The sequence below is a fragment of the Eleginops maclovinus genome, chromosome 21, assembly GCF_036324505.1.
Source record: "Eleginops maclovinus isolate JMC-PN-2008 ecotype Puerto Natales chromosome 21, JC_Emac_rtc_rv5, whole genome shotgun sequence".
NCBI lineage: Eukaryota > Metazoa > Chordata > Actinopteri > Perciformes > Eleginopidae > Eleginops > Eleginops maclovinus.
Window position 1 is genome coordinate 193247 of NC_086369.1, and position 19254 is coordinate 212500.

The 19254-nt window shown below is 45.2% G+C and overlaps 3 protein-coding genes across 5 annotated transcripts in view; all 3 read left to right on the forward strand.

The window, feature by feature from the left end:
• Positions 1–4819, forward strand: part of LOC134884092 (melanoma receptor tyrosine-protein kinase-like) — a 28350-nt gene extending 23531 nt beyond the window's left edge. For 2 of the 3 annotated variants that reach the window (XM_063912733.1, XM_063912735.1), the window contains 7 exons: positions 964–1119; positions 1210–1285; positions 1541–1687; positions 1763–1860; positions 2037–2180; positions 2323–2419; positions 2547–4819. In XM_063912733.1, the coding sequence (XP_063768803.1) occupies positions 964–1119; positions 1210–1285; positions 1541–1687; positions 1763–1860; positions 2037–2180; positions 2323–2419; positions 2547–2854 (1026 nt within the window). In that variant the 3' untranslated portion in view covers positions 2855–4819. The remainder of the gene's footprint in view (positions 1–963; positions 1120–1209; positions 1286–1540; positions 1688–1762; positions 1861–2036; positions 2181–2322; positions 2420–2546) is intronic. The other variant, XM_063912734.1, reaches the window with a different exon arrangement.
• An 889-nt stretch (positions 4820–5708) lies between these two features.
• On the forward strand, positions 5709–9673 carry eci2 (enoyl-CoA delta isomerase 2). Its single transcript, XM_063912566.1, has 11 exons — positions 5709–5883; positions 6670–6731; positions 6805–6908; positions 7088–7186; positions 7348–7539; positions 7812–7881; positions 7974–8076; positions 8341–8461; positions 8527–8616; positions 8775–8918; positions 9225–9673. The coding sequence occupies exons 1-11, from the start codon at positions 5831–5833 to the stop codon at positions 9378–9380; spliced, it is 1194 nt and encodes a 397-aa protein (XP_063768636.1). The 5' UTR covers positions 5709–5830; the 3' UTR covers positions 9381–9673.
• A 565-nt stretch (positions 9674–10238) lies between these two features.
• The window catches only part of inhbaa (inhibin subunit beta Aa), a 50927-nt gene continuing 41911 nt past the window's right edge, over positions 10239–19254 (forward strand). The window contains exons 1-5 of the mRNA XM_063912562.1: positions 10239–10496; positions 10958–12166; positions 12354–12427; positions 12663–12821; positions 16657–16802. The gene's annotated coding sequence lies outside the window, so the exon portion shown is untranslated. The remainder of the gene's footprint in view (positions 10497–10957; positions 12167–12353; positions 12428–12662; positions 12822–16656; positions 16803–19254) is intronic.

Genomic DNA, 19254 nt, shown 5'->3' on the forward strand with positions numbered 1-19254 from the left:
GTAGGGTAGGTCTCCTCCTGTAGGGCAGGTCTCCTCCTGTAGGGCAGGTCTCCTCCTGTAGGGCAGGTCTCCTCCTGTAGGGCAGGTCTCCTCCTGTAGGGCAGGTCTCCTCCTGTAGGGTAGGTCTCCTCCTGTAGGGTAGGTCTCCTCCTGTAGGGCAGGTCTCCTCCTGTAGGGCAGGTCTCCTCCTGTAGGGCAGGTCTCCTCCTGTAGGGTAGGTCTCCTCCTGTAGGGCAGGTCTCCTCCTGTAGGGTAGGTCTCCTCCTGTAGGGCAGGTCTCCTCCTGTAGGGCAGGTCTCCTCCTGTAGGGCAGGTCTCCTCCTGTAGGGTAGGTCTCCTCCTGTAGGGCAGGTCTCCTCCTGTAGGGCAGGTCTCCTCCTGTAGGGCAGGTCTCCTCCTGTAGGGCAGGTCTCCTCTCGGCCTCAGCTGTGTGTAATCCTGCAGAGGTCATTATCCTGCACACAGAGGCAGGGCTAATCTGCTTTAAGGTGGTTAGGGTTTTAAACGCTGGGAAAATCACCCACAACAAGGTCAGAATTACCCCATGTGCTCACAGCTTCCCAACATCAGAACCCTGGTGAGGGGCAGCAGGAGGACCCTCAGGCTCCAGAGGAGTCCACATCCAATCATTTCAGAGTCTTTCCAGAGTCTGTAGAGTCAGGTTTGGGATATCTCTGCAGCTGCACTCACACAGCTCCAATTAACCCTTAACATGCAGTGAGCGTCCTGTCAGTTAAATATCTACTAACCCTTACTGACATCTAGAGCTCTTACTGACCCTGTATGAGAAGAACTGCCTGAAGAAAGGATAAAAACACTTAAAGCACAGCCAGTTGTGAGCAGGTCATACCAGGGTCACGTGACCAAGACTTACACTAATGAGACAATCAATGAGGAAGAAAGCAGTCTTTGCATGTCTGTCATTACAAATGTGTGTGTGTGTGTGTGTCTGTGTGTGTGCAGGGGATGAACTACCTGGAGGAGCGGCACCTGGTGCACAGGGACCTGGCGGCGAGGAACGTCCTGGTGAAGAACCCGAACCACGTGAAGATCACCGACTTCGGCCTGGCCAAGCTGCTGACGGCCGACGAGAAGGAGTACCATGCTGACGGGGGCAAGGTGAGCAGTGGGCACGGGTTGAACTGGGGAGACTGGTTTCATGTGGGGGGGACACGCTTCACGCCCTCAGAGTCTCTCTCTCTCTCTTAGGTCCCTATAAAGTGGATGGCACTGGAGTCCATCCTGCAGTGGAAGTACACGCATCAGAGCGACGTCTGGAGCTACGGTCAGAGGCTTTTATTTTGAAAAACACACTGCTCTATCATGTTGTGTGTGTGTGTGTGTGTGTGTTTGTGTATGTGTGTGTGTGTGTTAAAGTGTTAACCACGAAAAAAAATCACTTTGAAGTTTATCTGCAGATTTTCAAAATAAAGTTCCAACCTGTGTGTGTGTGTGTGTGTGTGTGTGTGTGTGTGTGTGTGTGTGTGTGTGTGTGTGTGTGTGTGTGTGTGTGTGTGTGTGTGTGTGTGTGTGTGTGCAGGTGTGACAGTGTGGGAGCTGATGACGTTCGGCTCCAAGCCGTACGACGGGATCCCGGCCAGTGAGATCTCCTCGGTGCTGGAGAGGGGGGAGCGGCTCCCCCACCCCCCCATCTGCACCATCGACGTCTACATGATCATGGTCAAATGTGAGTCACCTTACATCCCGCCCCCTTTCCCCCCATTGACTGCAGGTATTAAACCCCCCCTCTCTCTCTCTGCAGGCTGGATGATCGACCCCTGCAGTCGCCCCCGCTTCAGAGAGCTCATCGTGGAGTTCTCCAAGATGGCCCGAGACCCCCCCAGATACCTGGTGGTGCAGGTGTGTGTGTGTGTGTGTAGTTTTGTCCATCCTCACATCGACCATCATTTGCACAAATAGTTATAAATCTGTGTCAGCTTTGAGGTCCAACTCCAGCTGATTGGTCACAGTTGGTACTGGGAACCATTGCCCCCAGTACACAGCCCCCACTGGTCAGTGACGTCTCTCTCTCTCAGGGCGAGCTGCCCAGCCCCACAGACCGCCGCTTCTTCTCCCGGCTGTTGAGCTCCGACGACATGGACGACGTGGTGGACGCTGAGGAGTACCTGCTGCCGTCCAAAGGGCTGAACAACAAAAAGCACCCGGCCTGCAGCGCCACGGTAACACACACACACACACACACACACACACACACACACACACACACACACACACACACACACACACACACACACACACACACACACACACACAAACACTCTGAACATGACAGCACCAGTAACTCCCCTGGTTTCCTCCCAGCAGGGGGGCTGCCCTGTGAGGGAGAACAGCATCACCCTGCGGTACATCACTGACCCGACCCACAGCGCTCTGGAGAGGGACGACTTCCCCGGACACGGTACACACACCTGATGTCCCGCCCCTTAGCCTGCGCTAGCCAATAGGATCGCAAATGTTCCGCAGTGATGTCATGATGGGTATTTTAACACGTGTACCCCCCCCCCCCCCCCCCCACTGTGTTTCAGAATACATGAACCAGAGTCTGAGTGACACCAGCAGCCGGCAGTCGGAGGTTCTGAACCCGAACTATGAGGACCTGAGTCGGGGCTGGGGGGCCTCGCTTCTCTCCCCCCCACCGGTGGAACTGAAGCCCTTCTCCCCGCTCCCCGAGGGACCGGAGTACCTGAACACCGCCCGGAGCTCTCTGCCTCTGACGGCCAGCGATTGCCTGGACAATCCCGACTACCAGGCTGACTTCCTGCCGCCCAGCGCCGCCGAGAACCTGGAGTACCTGGGGCTGGGGGCTTCGCTCAACCAGGCCCTTGTGCGCTGAGGGTCAGCAGCGCTTCAGACCGGGATGAGTTGCCCGCTCTGATTCAGCTGACCGTATTTAATCTATCTGTTTCCCCCTGCTCACTGACTGGACGTTTCTGGACGCCATGAAGACTCTTCCGCGTCACCGGGAGGTTTTACTGGGTCTGTACTGGTCTCTCTGGGAGCTGCAGGAGGAGAGGACAGAATATAAGAGACACATTAAATGAATCCCTTTGTCCTTTCTAAGCATCTGTCCAATTACAATAAGATGTCTTCTTATAATTAGCATTAGGGGTTATGAGGAACCAATGAGCTGATTGTCCCTGTAGTCAGGCAGAGCAGTGCCGCCCCCTGCTGGTGGAGAGCAGGCACTGCAGCAGCAGATATCAGGATTTAAACTGAACAGATGAGTTTTAATGATCTGTTTCCACAGGATGATTGAAAGTGGAAACAAGTTTGCATACCGTTTAATAAATAGGAGGGATTTAGTAAAGTCTGGTTGTTTGACACCAAATTATTACATTTTTGTGTAAAAGAACCGAATTGTGTTAAATATGGAAGAGGACAGGGTTTTTAGTTGTGACAAAAAGGGATTTCTTTTATTTTTTCTGAGAAAAAAGCGATAATTCTGAGAGAAAAAATTGAGAATTATTAGAAAAAAGTCAACAGTATAAGCAAAAAAATCTAATTTCAGACAAAATGAAAAAAAAGTCTAACTTCTCAGAAAAAAATGCAGAATTCTGAGAATTTTCACCAAAAAGTCAGGAATAAATGCTTCTCAGATTCCTGTTATGACTCTGAATACTTAAAAATAAATCACTTTTGGTCAGATCTAAATAAAAAAAGGCACATGTTTCCCTAATCCTCTTCCGTAGTTCCCTCCTCAAACTGTTATTTTAGTCAATGAAAAGCTGTCAATTTCCCTCAAAACTTCTGAATTTAGTCTCAGAGACTCCTGTGTTTCTGTCCTGTTATTTACGTTGGCCCTCTCAGATCCGTCCTCTCGTCTCCTGGAGCCTCAGAGTGGACAGCTGTGTGCACAGAGGGACAGACGCTCTCTGGGATGTCAATGTCACGGTCCGGACGGTGAGACGTTCCCACAGCAGGTTCCAGTTGATCCCTCCCTCTGTAAGACTTGAAACACCTGGAGTTAAGCTTTGTTTTTGTTTACTGACTTTGAACTAGAGTAGAACGTTTTGTATCCTCCCTTTACTTGATGATTATGAGCCAAATCTTAATATTTTTGCACACTGACGCCAATCCTGCTTGCTACTGTTAGTTACTGCTGGTGGTGCACAGAGGCTGGGGGGGGGGGGGGGGCTCAACCACCTTAATTATGATCTCTAATCTGCACACGGTAAAGATGACTTTCTGACACATACTGAGACTTCCTGCTTACATTTCAACAGGTTTTGTAGGCGTGTAATGAAAGAAAGACGCTGGATGGAAGTGTATGGAGGCCAACACATGCAAACACTCTGAACAGGTTGTGTTATTAGCATGTGTTTTGGGCCATTTTAGCGCATTTGCACCCTAAAACCACACTCACTGTTGCACTGTTTGCCCTAAACCTGGACTACTATGACAGAAACATATGATTCAATTAAAAACACTCATATTATTGGGTATGCGCACATTTGGGCATAAAATGATCATAACAGTGATATTAGAAAAGATAAGTCATCATGAGACCTGATTTAAAATCGTATTTCAGGATTAAAATGATAAAAAAGGACCAGAAAGACATGTTTACTTGAGAGAATGTTGATTACATGAGCCTGAATTATTAATTATTCACCTCTTCACTCAGCTTGTATAGAGACACTGACTCACGTTGAATGTGTGTAAACCTTTTCATTGTGTAGCATTTTGTTGTTTAATGTGAATTTTGATGTAGACAGTTTAAAACTTGTTGTTGTTTTACAGGGTACGACTTAGACACCACTTTGTTGGAGAAACATTAAAAATGTATGTTTCTGTTTAATTTGTGAGGCTGAAATCCAATCATTATTCACTTTATACAGAAAAACCTGATGTTTATTGGTCAAATTTGATTATTAAATGTGGCTCTTACAACTAAATACACCATTAGAGTTAACATAGACACTTTAAACATTAAATATATTCAACAATGTAGTAATTAATGTAGAATAATGTGAAAAAAAGGGTATTTTTCATCTGTTGGAAACTATATTAGGTTGCTTACAAGGCAACGTTGTGGATATTTATACAACTTTATATGTTAACAACTGTTCAAACTACAAAATTAGCAAATAACCCTAACCCTAACCCTAAGAAAAGGATCAAAATATGTGTAATATTTAGCTCTAATGGGCTAATATAAGCTAGTTAGTCATTTTAATTTGGTAAAAAAACAATTTATCAATCTGTAAAATAAACCAAGATAGCTTGCTATGTTTATTTTGAATTAAATTAACACGTGTAATGACATTTACTAAGTGCTTCACTTTATTTAAAGGCTTTAATTTAGTTCCCAGTGTAAGTCAATGGGAAAAGGTATTTATGAAGCCAATCACAGTTTGTAAAAGGGTTAAACAAGCTCAAAGTTCACCAGTTTGGTTCTTTAGGTGGATTGTTTACGTCTCATTGAATTCTAATCTTACCCTATCATTATTATACTCGGTATTTTGCAGTTAAACAAGTAAAAAATAATAATAGAAGGCACTTAAAGATCTCGCGTTCTAACGAATGAGATCTCAACGCTGATTGGTCAGGCACAGCCACAGAGGCGGGTCTGCGTTATAAAACGTGTACTCCAATTGGTTCAATTGTTCACATAGCCTTCGTTCATTGGACACTAGATCTGCAGGCGCTTTGCTTGAGCCAATAGCGGAAGAGGGAGGGAAAAGGTGGGCGGGTCCAGCGGTGTAAAACCTAGCTGCTGGTTAGCTTCAGGTGGCTAAGCTAATAAGCTAGTTAACTCTCCCCTACCTCTTCACGTCGCCGAACTTTGGACCTCTTTCTCCGGGTTTAAATGGCCGGCGCCGCCCTGAAGTTAACCGCTCCCTGGCGCTTTGTGAATCTAAGGTGAGGATTTAAATAAGCTAAATAAGAATGCTGTTATTTGAGGGTTTGGTGCATTAATGCTGACAGCTAGAGTCAAAGTAATTTAGGAAACTTTAGGAAAAGTGAAGCTAGTTAGCTTAGCTTAGCTAGCAGAGATAGTAAGGCAGCAGAAATGTCTCTATATTCACCGAGGTTTGTGTCAGTTACCTGTTAGCACCTGCTCTGTGGCTAAGCTCACACTGTAGCATCAGTCAGTATGAGTCTAAAATGTTTAAATATGAGCCACTGCTCACATGAATTGATCTAAACAGTAAATAAACGATAGTGTACCTGACCTCTGACCTCGTCCCAATGTGAGTGGTGTGACTGAAATGAGGTCAGATGAATCTGGAGTAAAGTTCACAGCTAGCACAGCTAACAGTAGCTGCTGGAGGTTAGCTGTCACAGTGGATACCAAACGAGATAATGCGTATTATCTTAAACTGTGAGAGCCCCACACAGTGAGGCGTACTAACACCTTTTATACTTGAGATAAAAGAGCCTTTAGGTGGAGGTGTGGGTGTCAGAAGGTGTGCATCCAGGGGGAGATATTCAGATCTGTGCTGTACAACAACATAGACAGTGCAACAACGCCCTCTAGTGGCGACTCCGGGAATAGCAGAATAATTACACTCGGAACAAAAGTGTAATTTTAGCATGACAGGATGTGTGTCCTCACCACCTGGAAATACTTGTAAACATGACATGAAATCAATCATGTCAGAAAGCTCTTCAGTGCATGTAGTAAGCATGTTCCTGTGTCTCCAGCCTGGGCAGATTCTCCTCCATCCCCAGCCTGAGGCTCCACACCGCTGGATCTCCTATGATGGGTGAGAATTCATTATGATTGATAGTGTAGTGCTACTAATATCAGCCTGTGTTTGTTTGTGTGTGTTTGTGCAGGTGCGACGGTGGAGCAGTTTGAGCAGGCGAAGAACAAGCTGTCGACGCTGAAGAACGACCCCGGGAATGAGGCCAAGCTGAAGATCTACGCTCTGTTCAAACAGGTTAGGCTTTATTAAAGAGTCCCTCTTCTGTTCCAGTGTGTAGTGTCTCTCCTGGGACATCGTTTCACCCTCTGTCTGAAACCAGAGCCCAGTCTGCTCTTATTGGTTAGCTGGCCGGCTCTGTCGATAATCTCAGTATATTACATTTCTACATGTTGCTCCATCCCCCACTCCTGCAGGCCTCTCAGGGTCCCTGCAATACCCCCAAACCCGGCATGCTGGACTTTGTCAACAAGGTGAAATGGGATGCGTGGAAGTCTCTGGGCTCCATCTCTCAGGTATGCTCTCACCTGTTATCTGTGTTTAGTTTCCCGCTTATTTTATTGTTTAAAAGTATATAAATTCAGAGGCTTTTATTGTGAAAAGCTTCCTGAAAATAAATATTTGAAACACTTAAAAATAATGAAAATGTTCCTAAATAAAAGTCTCTGTCTCTCAGGAGGAAGCCAGACAGCAGTACTGTGACCTGATTGGCTCTTTGGTGGTGGCAGAAGGCGGGACTTCTGCCTCATTGGCTGCAGAGCCAGCTGGAGGCGGGAACAAGTATGAGACCCTAATGGTCACCATGGAGGATAAAATCACCACCATCAAACTGAACCGCCCCGCCAAGAAGAACGCCATCACCACCGAGGCGAGGACACACACACTCTCTCACTCACTCACACTCTCTCTCACTCACTCACTCACACTCTCTCTCATTCACACTCTCTCACTCACTCACATTCACTCTCTCACACACACTCACTCACACACACACACTCACTCTCTCTCACACTCACTCTCTCACACTCTCTCACACACACTCACTCTCACACACACTCACTCTCTCACTCACACACACACACACACACACACACACACACACACAAACCTCTCCTCTGATAAATATCTCTTTTCCTTCAGATGTACAATGACATCATGTCTGCTCTGGATCAGGCAGCTAAAGACGACTCTGTCCTCACTGTTATCACAGGTACACACACACTGACTCTCAGACTCAGAAAGAGAGAGAGAGACACACACACACACACTCACACTCTCTCACACACACCCTGTCCCCTGCAGGAGCTGGAGATTTCTACTGCAGTGGAAACGATCTGTCCAACTTCACAAAGATCCCAGAGGGGGGTCTGCAGGAGATGGCCCAACGAGGAGGAGACCTGCTCAGGTGTGTGTGTGTGTGTGTGTGTGTGTGTGTGTGTGTGTGTGTGTGTGTGTGTGTGTGTGTGTGTGTGTGTGTGTGTGTGTGTGTGTGTGTGTGTGTGTGTGTGTGTGTGTGTGTGTGTGTGTGTGTGTGTGTGTGTGTGTGTGTGTGTGTGTGTGTGTGTGTGTGTGTGTGTGTGTGTGTGTGTGTGTGTGTGTGTGTGTGTGTGTGTGTGTGTGTGTGTGTGTGTGTCAATTTTTAATGTTGTCTTCTTCTGTGGTGTTTCAGGAGCTATGTGAAGGCGTACATCGACTTCCCGAAGCCGCTGGTGGCCGTGGTGAACGGACCGGCGGTCGGGATCTCTGTCACCGTCTTGGGACTGTTCGACCTCGTCTACGCCACTGAAAGGGTACACACGCACACACACAGTCTTTGGTTAACTGACTCCTTTATGAATCCATGTCTCCCCCTCAGGCCACCTTCCACACTCCCTTCAGTGCGCTGGGTCAGAGCGCCGAGGGATGCTCCTCCTACACCTTCCCCAAGATCATGGGCACCGCCAAGGTACACACACACACACACTGGTAGTAATCTGTAAATAGGCTGCTCATAAGATGGTATCGGCGAGTATCAACATGGTAGAAAGCTGGTGGAAGGCTGGAAATATTTTGTCAGTAAGCTGGCTGTTAACTGGTAGTAAACTGGTAAAATCCCCCCTGCAGGCCAGTGAGATGCTGCTGTTCAACAAGAAGCTGACTGCGGTTCAGGCCTGTGAAGTGGGACTCGTCACCGAGGTATTCCCGGACAGCAGCTTCCAGACGGAGGTGTGGACCAGACTGAAGGCCTATGCCCAGCTGCCGCCCAATGTAAAGACACACACACACACACACACACACACACACACACACACACACACACACACACACACTAATATACCATAAGAAAGTCAATGCTGGCCCTGGCCGTGGCGCAACTGGCTGGGGCACCTGCACCGTATGCCGGCGAACCGGGTTCGATTCCCGACCCGTGGTCCTTTCCGGATCCGACCCCGAGTCTCTCTCCCACTTTCCTGTCACTCTCCACTGTCCTATCCGATTAAAGGCAAAAAGCCCCAAAAAAATATTTTTAAAAAAAGAAAGTCGATGCTTAGATCTGCCCTTCTCCCCCCTCAGTCCCTAGCTCTTTCCAAGCAGCTGATTCGCTCGGCGGAGAAGCAGCGGCTCCACGAAGTGAACGACGCCGAAGTGGAGCGTCTGACGGAGCGGTGGACGTCCGACGAGTGCTTCAACGCCGTCATGAGCTTCTTCCAGAACAAGGCCAAGCTCTGAGGTGTGTGAGAGGGGAGGTCACTTTAAAATGGACTTTTAGACGGGGGTCCGACCCCAGAGAGGAGCGCTCTTCCTCCTGGAGGGTCAGGACGGATCACATTTATTGTCCAGTTTCTGGTCCAATAAAGGGACTCGCCGAGCACTGAACTAACGCCTGCAGGTCCTGCTGTGAGCTGCTTTGATTTAATAAATAATATTAATTATCACGTACGACTGTAATGTGATTCGATCTGTGGGTAAAGTGCCTTCATACACTGTGTAATAACATATTAAACTCATCTGTGTCAATAAAAGCAGACTTTGTTTTTTTAATGTTCAAATCTAGTTTATTTTACTGTAATATTTCGAGGTAAAAAAATGTGCGTGTAGTTCCACAGCTGCGCCACTAGGGGGCGGCCCTCACCTGTACTTAAACTGGACTGACACCTTTTACTCAATCAATTAAATTAATAAACATTTAAATATTGTTGTAAAGAGATGAACATATGTTTAAAAATAAACATCAAATATGAATAAATTAATAGAAAATAGTGTATTATTTTTCTGGGTTATGTATTTTTTTACAGATAAAAGTTTAACTCAATTAATTAATTTAATGATGTACATAAATAATTATTACTATTTCATTATTTCATTATTATTACCAATTATTGAATGTTGATTTAAGCAGTATTTATTTTATTTAAATCTAATTATGTTTGTACTTACTGCACAATATTTATCTGAAACCTTTAGAAACAGATAAAAAATACACGCTATGTACATGTATTATTATGAATACTATTACATGTACATAGAGTCCTTTACTCAGAGTTTACAGGTCTCATGTTTCTTTCTCCTGCAGTAAACTCCGTCTCGTCACAGGAAGTGAAATAATGACGGTGATTTTTCTCGGCCCGTCTCTCTGTCTCTGTTTCAGAATGATTCCACATCTGTTTGACCCCCCCCCAGGATGAAGTTTGGCCCCTACAGGTTCCCGTACAACCCTCTCATTGCCCCCCCCCCCCCACGGGTTTCTCAGTATTTATGAGCCTCGTCTCCACATCCCTCTTTCTGTCTTCAGTCTGAAACATGTCGGATATGCAGCCACTCCCCCGAGACCGAAAACACACACCTGTAAGTAAATCTCTTCCCCCCCCACCCAGCACCTGCATCTGGACTGCATATTTACTGCGGGAGCAAATACAGACAACTCAGCAGAGAGAGAGAGTATAGGGACGGTGGGGGGGGGAAGAATTCTGCAGGAGACACTCAGATTTTCTGAGATCAATTCTGTAACATTTAAAAACGGTTCATTTACAACAAAGTTCTGCAAAGCAAATTCACATTTTCTTGGACTGAAGTTGTGAACAAGAGAAGTCTGCAGAAAAACTCAGATTTTATGGCATTAAAGTTTGTGTGTGTTTTAAAAACGGTTCATTTACAAGAAAATTCTGCAAACAAACTTACATTTAATGCTAAAATCAACTTTGGGTTAAAGTCACAGAATATTAGATCAGAATATGACCTGGTTTTCTAAAATGTATAATTGTATGATTAGTATAAAAACACATTATTTTATGATCCTTTTTTTGCAGTGTACCACTCTCTCTCTCTCTCCCTCTCTCAGTGGGGGACACTGTAACTGTAGATGGGGGGGAGGCAGGCAGCCAATCACAGTGCAGGATGACAGATGCTCCCTTCAGGGACCAATCATCCATCAGCAGCCGTCACATCTGTCAGAAAAATGGTGAGGAAGAGGAAAAAGTGATGAAGACGGGGAGGGAGATCTGCAGGAACGTGAAGAAAGAAAAATAAATGAGGAAGAGGAGAAGAGGAGGAGGACGGCGGTTTCCCTCCATTAACAGAAACCTCCATCAGTGTGTGACGCATGTCTGTCCGGAGAGATGATGAGGTCAGAGGTCACACCCTCCTCCTCCTGCAGCTCCAGATCTGAGACGGTGTTTCTGAGTCTCTGCAAACTTTATAAAGTTTCTGCCCGATGGCGGGGTTCAGTAAGACGGGGGGGTTAGCGTGCATGCTAACGCTCCTGTCCTCATTTCAGTATAAAAGCATCTTCGGAAACATCAGCTTTTATTAAATGTGTTTGAAATGAATCCTCAAAACATTTTTATTTCATATATATTCATTTATTTCTTTGATCTGATGTGTAAGTGTATTTCTGAATGTAGATTCTAAAGTAAAGGTTTGTTTTTTATTTTTCTTACGAAGCCGGATGGGTTTGAGACCATCTGATAAATATCTGCTTTGATTCCTCCTCTCTTTGTTCTCTGTGGTCGTTAAGTTTCCTCCGTTTGATTTAAAGCTGGTTCAGGTGATGAGAGAGACGAAGAAGCTTCATCCTCCTCTTCCTCCTCTCTTTGAAGTGGAGACGACATGAAAGGAAAACACAGAAGTGAAAATTAAGAGTTAAAGACATAAAAAAAACAGTGCAATATAATAAACTGCAAAATGAAGTAAATGGTGAATATATATTAAATATGTAAAGATTTGTTTTATTTTTCAGTGAAAAACATTTAATTTAACCTTTGATTTTTATATTTTATTAAAGTGGTTCTAACTCTTCTCCTTTAGTAATGTGTAGATGTGTTTGTTATTATCAGCTGCTGTTTTTGAATCAATGTTATATATGAATTATTTTTACCTCAGGTTAAGTTTTATTTAAAATCCTCAGGTTCTTTTGGAGGATGTATTGCTTTATTATAATTTGTTTGCACCAGTGTTGATATAAAGTTTGTCCCCGTTAACTTCAGTGCATGAAGACTTCTGGAGGCGTGAGAAAATAGGTGAGACACTCATTAAAATGATGATTTATTTAGAGGAATATGCCTTTAATTATTGATGATTAACAGGTCAGAATCTAGGACAATGACGCCTTTTATATAACATATGAATTAAATATATTCTCAGAATTATTTTGCATTTTAAGTTATTTAATGGAAACTTTTCTTGGTGTTTTGTGGTTCATTTAAGGTGAGTTTCTTCACTTCCTGTCCTGATCCGACTCTCAATCGCCCTCTGAACCAATCACAGCGCAGCACTTCTGGGTTGAGTTCCTCTAGAGTTTAATAATACAATGAAATATAACACAGTTTAATAACATGTTAACAAAATAAAAACATCTATAACTAATACAGAAAATATAACACATTGAACGTGTTACAACTATATAACAAATATAATCATAATGTATTCAATTAAAAATGAATGCATTAATAAAAACAAATAGAGTTGAATGTCTGCTCCTCTCATCTCCCGTCTTTGTTTCCTGGCTGGTTTTAGTTTCGTGGAGTTTTGGGTGACCTTCCTGAGGACACGGCGCCTGGGATCCTCTCAGCAATCTTCCACACATTTACATTCCGCCGGCGGCGCCTCGGAGACGAGAGGAAATGTAAATTTACCCAGAGATCAGCGGCGGCAGATTGAAGACGGAGAGGAAAGGTGAGTTCAGACTCACACCTGTCCTCACATGACATTTACCATCCGCCGGCAGCCTAATCAGCAGATCTAATCAGAGCTGCACAGGGGGAAATCAATCCAGGGTTAGGTGAGGATTCATTAGAACGGAGACTGCTTCAGAAAATAGGCCGGCTCCTCTGCTGTCCTCCGGCTCCACAGAGACTACACCAGTGCTTTGGTTGTTGGTCGTTGTTCTTTTGGTTGTTGGTCGTTGTTCTCTTGGTTGTTGGTCGTTGTTCTTTTGGTTGTTGGTCGTTGTTCTCTTGGTTGTTGGTCGTTGTTCTCTTGGTTGTTGGTCGTTGTTCTCTTGGTTGTTGGTCGTTGTTCTCTTGGTTGTTGGTCGTTGTTCTTTTAGTTTCTGGTCGTTGTTCTCTTAGTTTCTGGTCGTTGTTCTCTTGGTTGTTGGTCGTTGTTCTCTTGGTTGTTGGTCGTTGTTCTCTTGGTTGTTGGTCGTTGTTCTCTTGGTTGTTGGTCGTTGTTCTCTTGGTTGTTGGTCGTTGTTCTCTTAGTTTCTGGTCGTTGTTCTCTTGGTTGTTGGTCGTTGTTCTCTTGGTTGTTGGTCGTTGTTCTCTTAGTTTCTGGTCATTGTTCTCTTGGTTGTTGGTCGTTGTTCTCTTAGTTTCTGGTCGTTGTTCTCTTAGTTTCTGGTCGTTGTTCTCTTGGTTGTTGGTCGTTGTTCTCTTGGTTGTTGGTCGTTGTTCTCTTGGTTGTTGGTCGTTGTTCTCTTAGTTTCTGGTCGTTGTTCTCTTGGTTGTTGGTCGTTGTTCTCTTGGTTGTTGGTCGTTGTTCTCTTGGTTGTTGGTCGTTGTTCTCTTAGTTTCTGGTCGTTGTTCTCTTGGTTGTTGGTCGTTGTTCTCTTGGTTGTTGGTCATTGTTCTCTTGGTTGTTGGCCGTTGTTCTCTTAGTTTCTGGTCGTTGTTCTCTTAGTTTCTGGTCGTTGTTCTCTTGGTTGTTGGTCGTTGTTCTCTTAGTTTCTGGTCGTTGTTCTCTTAGTTTCTGGTCGTTGTTCTCTTGGTTGTTGGTCGTTGTTCTCTTAGTTTCTGGTCGTTGTTCTCTTGGTTGTTGGTCGTTGTTCTCTTGGTTGTTGGTCGTTGTTCTCTTAGTTTCTGGTCGTTGTTCTCTTGGTTGTTGGTCGTTGTTCTCTTGGTTGTTGGTCGTTGTTCTTTTAGTTTCTGGTCGTTGTTCTCTTAGTTTCTGGTCGTTGTTCTCTTGGTTGTTGGTCGTTGTTCTCTTGGTTGTTGGTCGTTGTTCTCTTAGTTTCTGGTCGTTGTTCTCTTGGTTGTTGGTCGTTGTTCTCTTAGTTTCTGGTCGTTGTTCTCTTAGTTTCTGGTCGTTGTTCTCTTGGTTGTTGGTCGTTGTTCTCTTAGTTTCTGGTCGTTGTTCTCTTAGTTTCTGGTCGTTGTTCTCTTGGATGTTGGTCGTTGTTCTCTTGGTTGTTGGTCGTTGTTCTCTTAGTTTCTGGTCGTTGTTCTCTTAGTTTCTGGTCATTGTTCTCTTAGTTTCTGGTCGTTGTTCTCTTGGTTGTTGGTCGTTGTTCTCTTAGTTTCTGGTCGTTGTTCTCTTAGTTTCTGGTCGTTGTTCTCTTGGTTGTTGGTCGTTGTTCTCTTGGTTGTTGGTCGTTGTTCTCTTAGTTTCTGGTCGTTGTTCTCTTGGTTGTTGGTCGTTGTTCTCTTGGATGTTGGTCGTTGTTCTCTTGGTTGTTGGTCGTTGTTCTTTTAGTTTCTGGTCATTGTTCTCTTGGTTGTTGGTCGTTGTTCTCTTGGTTGTTGGTCGTTGTTCTCTTAGTTTCTGGTCGTTGTTCTCTTAGTTTCTGGTCGTTGTTCTCTTGGTTGTTGGTCGTTGTTCTCTTAGTTTCTGGTCGTTGTTCTCTTGGTTGTTGGTCGTTGTTCTCTTGGTTGTTGGTCGTTGTTCTCTTAGTTTCTGGTCGTTGTTCTCTTGGTTGTTGGTCGTTGTTCTCTTGGTTGTTGGTCGTTGTTCTCTTGGTTGCTGGTCGTTGTTCTCTTAGTTTCTGGTCATTGTTCTCTTGGTTGTTGGTCATTGTTCTCTTGGTTGTTGGTCGTTGTTCTCTTGGTTGTTGGTCGTTGTTCTCTTGGTTGTTGGTCGTTGTTCTCTTGGTTGTTGGTCGTTGTTCTCTTGGTTGTTGGTTGTTGTTCTCTTGGTTGTTGGTCGTTGTTCTCTTGGTTGTTGGTCATTGTTCTCTTGGTTGTTGGTCGTTGTTCTCTTGGTTGTTGGTCGTTGTTCTCTTGGTTGTTGGTCGTTGTTCTCTTGGTTGTTGGTCGTTGTTCTCTTAGTTTCTGGTCGTTGTTCTCTTAGTTTCTGGTCGTTGTTCTCTTGGTTGTTGGTCGTTGTTCTCTTGGTTGTTGGTCGTTGTTCTCTTGGTTGTTGGTCGTTGTTCTCTTAGTTTCTGGTCGTTGTTCTCTTGGTTGTTGGTCGTTGTTCTCTTGGTTGTTGGTCGTTGTTCTCTTAGTTTCTGGTCGTTGTTCTCTTGGTTGCTGGTCGTTGTTCTCTTGGTTGTTGGTCGTTGTTCTCTTGGTTGTTGGTCGTTGTTCTCTTGGTTGTTGGTCGTTGTTCTCTTAGTTTCTGGTCGTTGTTCTCTTAGTTTCTGGTCGTTGTTCTCTTGGATGTTGGTCGTTGTTCTCTTGGTTGTTGGTCGTTGTTCTCTTAGTTTCTGGTCGTTGTTCTCTTAGTTTCTGGTCGTTGTTCTCTTGGTTGTTGGTCGTTGTTCTCTTGGTTGTTGGTCGTTGTTCTCTTAGTTTCTGGTCGTTGTTCTCTTAGTTTCTGGTCGTTGTTCTCTTGGTTGTTGGTCGTTGTTCTCTTGGTTGTTGGTCGTTGTTCTCTTAGTTTCTGGTCGTTGTTCTCTTAGTTTCTGGTCGTTGTTCTCTTAGTTTCTGGTCGTTGTTCTCTTGGTTGTTGGTCTTTGTTCTCTTGGTTGTTGGTCGTTGTTCTCTTGGTTGTTGGTCGTTGTTCTCTTAGTTTCTGGTCGTTGTTCTCTTAGTTTCTGGTCGTTGTTCTCTTGGTTGTTGGTCGTTGTTCTCTTGGTTGTTGGTCGTTGTTCTCTTAGTTTCTGGTCGTTGTTCTCTTAGTTTCTGGTCGTTGTTCTCTTGGTTGTTGGTCGTTGTTCTCTTGGTTGTTGGTCGTTGTTCTCTTAGTTTCTGGTCGTTGTTCTCTTAGTTTCTGGTCGTTGTTCTCTTGGTTGTTGGTCGTTGTTCTCTTGGTTGTTGGTCGTTGTTCTCTTAGTTTCTGGTCGTTGTTCTCTTAGTTTCTGGTCGTTGTTCTCTTAGTTTCTGGTCGTTGTTCTCTTGGTTTTTGGATGCCGACATCTCTGTTTCTGGTCGTAACAATCTTGTTTGATGGCCATCTTGACCTCACCATCTTTGTTTTTTAGGCAGCAACCATTCTTGTTTTTGGTCTCTTGGTTTTGGTCGTCTCCAACTTTATGTTTTGGTCGTCACTTTTATATTTTTGGACATTTCTTCTTGGCTTGTTTCCGCTCTATCCTGTTTTAGTCGCGCCTGCTTGACTCTTGCCATTTCCATCTCTGTATTTTTGCCCGTCATCAACTTGGTGTTTAGCTGAGGCCATCATGCCAACATCAGCTTGGTTTCTATGTGTCACCATGTTGGTTTTTAGATTTTTTAGGTGACCAACATGTTGTCTTAAACTTTCACAAGGGTAGACTCGACCTGAGAGCTGAGCACTCCCCAGCAGCTTGACGTGTGTGATGAGCTGCAGCATGCTTCACACTGTAGTGTCTGTCAGAGTAACCCCTTTGAAGGTGTGTTCTTCTCTGACACCGCTCCTCTCCCGCTGTCTTCAGGTGTTTCTACCTGAGGGGAAGATCTTTCGGTCGTCTCAGGTCATACGCTCCTCATCCACCCGACAAATAACCAAAGAAGAAACCCTGATTGAGATTCAGAGGAGACGCTCGCCTCACCCCGACGTGACTCCTCTCTGCAGGCAAGAGTAATGACTCACACACACACACACACACACACACACACACACACACACACACACACACACACACACACACACACACACACACACACACACACACACACACACACACACACACACACACACACACACACTCTTTCTCTCTCTTCTCGGAGCTGTAAATGCAAACACTCAGAGTTGATTATGCTCAGATTAATGTATGAGAGGAGGATAATGAGAAGCTTTCCTGTGGGGATGTCTGATGACCTCACGCTGAAACTCTCAATGAAAACTTTTACTGCAAGAAAACTAAAAATAAAGTACATCTCATTTCCATATCCGGGCTCTGCGCTGTAAATACCATTAATATTTTGGGAGCTACAGTCTGCTTCGCCCCAAGCTGAGTCTCTCAGGACTCACGTCATCCGGTGGCCCAGTTACAGCTTACTGGGAATCCCCGTCCATCAGGGAGACTCAAGAAATAAACCCCTGATTAATGAGTGTTCCTTAATTGATTTTAGTCAATCAATCAAAGCCTGAACGAGCTACAAAGAAGTACTGCAGGGTCGCAAGACTTCAGCCTCACGCCAACTTGAGACCCTTTCAGCGGACTTCCGTGCGCTGGCATATTTGAACCCAGCTTTTCGGCCACACTGAGTTTAACTACAGGACTTCAAGCAGAACAGGAGCAACTGAGCCCAGTGTTTGGGGGCTCGGCGTAATGACGTATAGCGTGCTCGAGAGGTTCTGTAGTCCTATTCAGGAACTTACCATCGTTTTTCAGACACGTAAACTCTTCAGAAATCACCAGTGGGGGTGGGGTGGGGGGGGGGGGGGGTCACTGCTGGTGTATTTCATGTAGTAGAATAAAACGTGATCCTTCTCTTAAATTTGTGTCAACCACAGACCTTATTTCCAGCTAATGAGGGAACCGGAACTTGTAAAATGTTAACTTACTTCCGGGTTTTAGGACTCGTTCCAGCGGCACCCTATTGGCTAGCTCCAACACATTGTATGTGACAGCCTAAGGGGCGGGACATCTCTAAGCAGGTTGACCAATGACAACAGAGCCAGCCTGCAGACTGGGCTCTGGTGTCCGACAGAGGGTGAAAAGAGGTGCTGTGAGCTTTGATGGCTCCTCACACACCTGTGCCAAGGGGCTACCTGTGTGACCGGAGCAGATGTGACCCCCCCTGCCCCCCCATCTCTCACCCAAACACTCCTTCATTAAAGTCAGTGAACCTCTTCATCGAGTTCACACCGGCTGCAGCCTCCACGGGGTTACACCGACACACACACACACACACACACACACACACACACACACACACACACACACACACACACACACACACACACACACACACACACACACACACACACACACGCTCTGGAGTGGCTGGAGGTGCTTAATTTGATTCCTCCTTCAGCGGCGGTATTTATGAGTTCTGATATGCATGAGGGACATTTACATTTAGTGAAGCCTCCGACCCACATAGCAGCGAGCGGCTAATGGGGGGTGGAGAGGCTCGCTTTGGGCTGAATTTAAATATGAAAAGCGAGGTTTCCTTTTCCGTACTGCAGTGAACTGACACGAACTGTGGGAAGGAACTCTGCCGAGCTCCGCTCTGAAATCAGATCCCAATCGTCAATATTTCCTCAGATTTTGATTGGTGCAGAGACGCCCTGTGACCGGATTTACCCCCCGCGCCCCCGCACCCCTACACCATCAACCAGATCACTGAAACAAGCAGTCCTTCTTGCACAAACACACCTGGAGGTATCACAGAGCTGCAGGACCCTGAAGGCAAGAGTTCTCCTAAACTCAGCAAAAGTTACAAAAATCCTCATTTGCTTATATAAAGATAATTGTCTTAATGCCAGCTGAGGATCCTCAGGTTCTGCACACCCTCGGTGAGTCTGCACTTAAGTCTGTCCCACAACAGGCGGGGTTCAGTAACAGAGGGGTGTTAGCGTGCATGCTAATGCTCCTCTCCTTCAGTAAAAAAGCATCCTAGGAAACATTGTTTTTTTAAATGTATTTAAAATGAATCCAAAAAAACATTGTTTTTATATTTATTTTAATTTTATATATATTTATTTATTTACTTTATTAACTTTATGTATTTCTAAATATAGATTCTGGGACTATGAAAGATTTCCTAACATCCATTAAAAAAAATTGTTGAAGAAGCCGGTTAGATAGATCTGATAGATATGTGCTTTTGCTCCGTGGCTTCAGGAGAGCAGATCCCTCCTCTCTGAACCCCACCATGCATGATGGAGACAGGAGCACGCTGTCCCCGGACAGGGGTTCCTCTCCATAATGCAGGGCACTTTAGATTAAGCGTATGGAGCGCAGGGCGTTTACATTATGCATCGCTGAGAGCGCTGCAGGATGCTCTGAGGGGGGGAGGTGAGGACACAGATCATCCTAGATCTCACAGACACTCAGAAAACTTTCTCAGTTAGTCTAGAT

What these genes read in the sequence shown, in the direction of transcription:
- eci2 (XM_063912566.1), top strand. Translation starts at nt 5,831, where the DNA reads ATGGCCGGCGCCGCCCTGAAGTTAACCGCTCCCTGGCGCTTTGTGAAT. An exon ending in AGAACGCCATCACCACCGAG is followed by an intron (nt 7,540 to 7,811) that starts GCGAGGACACAC and finishes CTTTTCCTTCAG; the next exon opens with ATGTACAATGACATCATGTC. An exon ending in ATGCCCAGCTGCCGCCCAAT is followed by an intron (nt 8,919 to 9,224) that starts GTAAAGACACAC and finishes CTCCCCCCTCAG; the next exon opens with TCCCTAGCTCTTTCCAAGCA.